Source organism: Eimeria mitis, genomic scaffold, assembly GCF_000499745.2.
Source record: "Eimeria mitis Houghton genomic scaffold, Emh_scaff1248, whole genome shotgun sequence".
In the NCBI taxonomy this organism is placed as follows: domain Eukaryota; phylum Apicomplexa; class Conoidasida; order Eucoccidiorida; family Eimeriidae; genus Eimeria; species Eimeria mitis.
The window spans coordinates 12907-13185 of record NW_013568428.1 but is presented as its reverse complement, the minus strand read 5'-3'; the positions used below and the strand labels follow the sequence as shown (position 1 = coordinate 13185).

Below are 279 nucleotides of genomic sequence, written 5' to 3'. Positions count from 1 at the left end.
CACTGATGAGGCCGGTGCTCTGCAGCAGGCGGAGGTCTCCGTGCTGCTGCAGCTGCTGCAGCATTTGTAGCGTTTGCTGCTGCTGCTGCAGCAGCTGCTCTTGTGATTCATCCTGCGTAAGCATTCCCCTGCTCCTGCTGCTGCTGCTGCTGCTGCTGCTGCTGCTGCTGCTGCTGCTGCTGCTGTTTTCTCCTCGCAGCAGCGGCAGAGAAGCAGCAGCAAGAGCAGCATTGAAGGAAGCAAAAGCAGTAGTAACAAAATTCACAGGGTCTGTACTAT

General features: G+C 56.6%; 1 protein-coding gene across 1 annotated transcript in view; it reads right to left on the bottom strand.

The window, feature by feature from the left end:
* Positions 1 to 107: 107 nt before the first annotated feature.
* Positions 108 to 279, bottom strand: part of EMH_0032890 (uncharacterized protein) — a gene marked incomplete at both ends in the record, with an annotated part of 2466 nt that continues 2294 nt past the window's right edge. Inside the window, one exon of the mRNA XM_013494683.1 lies at positions 108 to 189. Coding sequence (XP_013350137.1) covers positions 108 to 189 — 82 coding nt within the window. The remainder of the gene's footprint in view (positions 190 to 279) is intronic.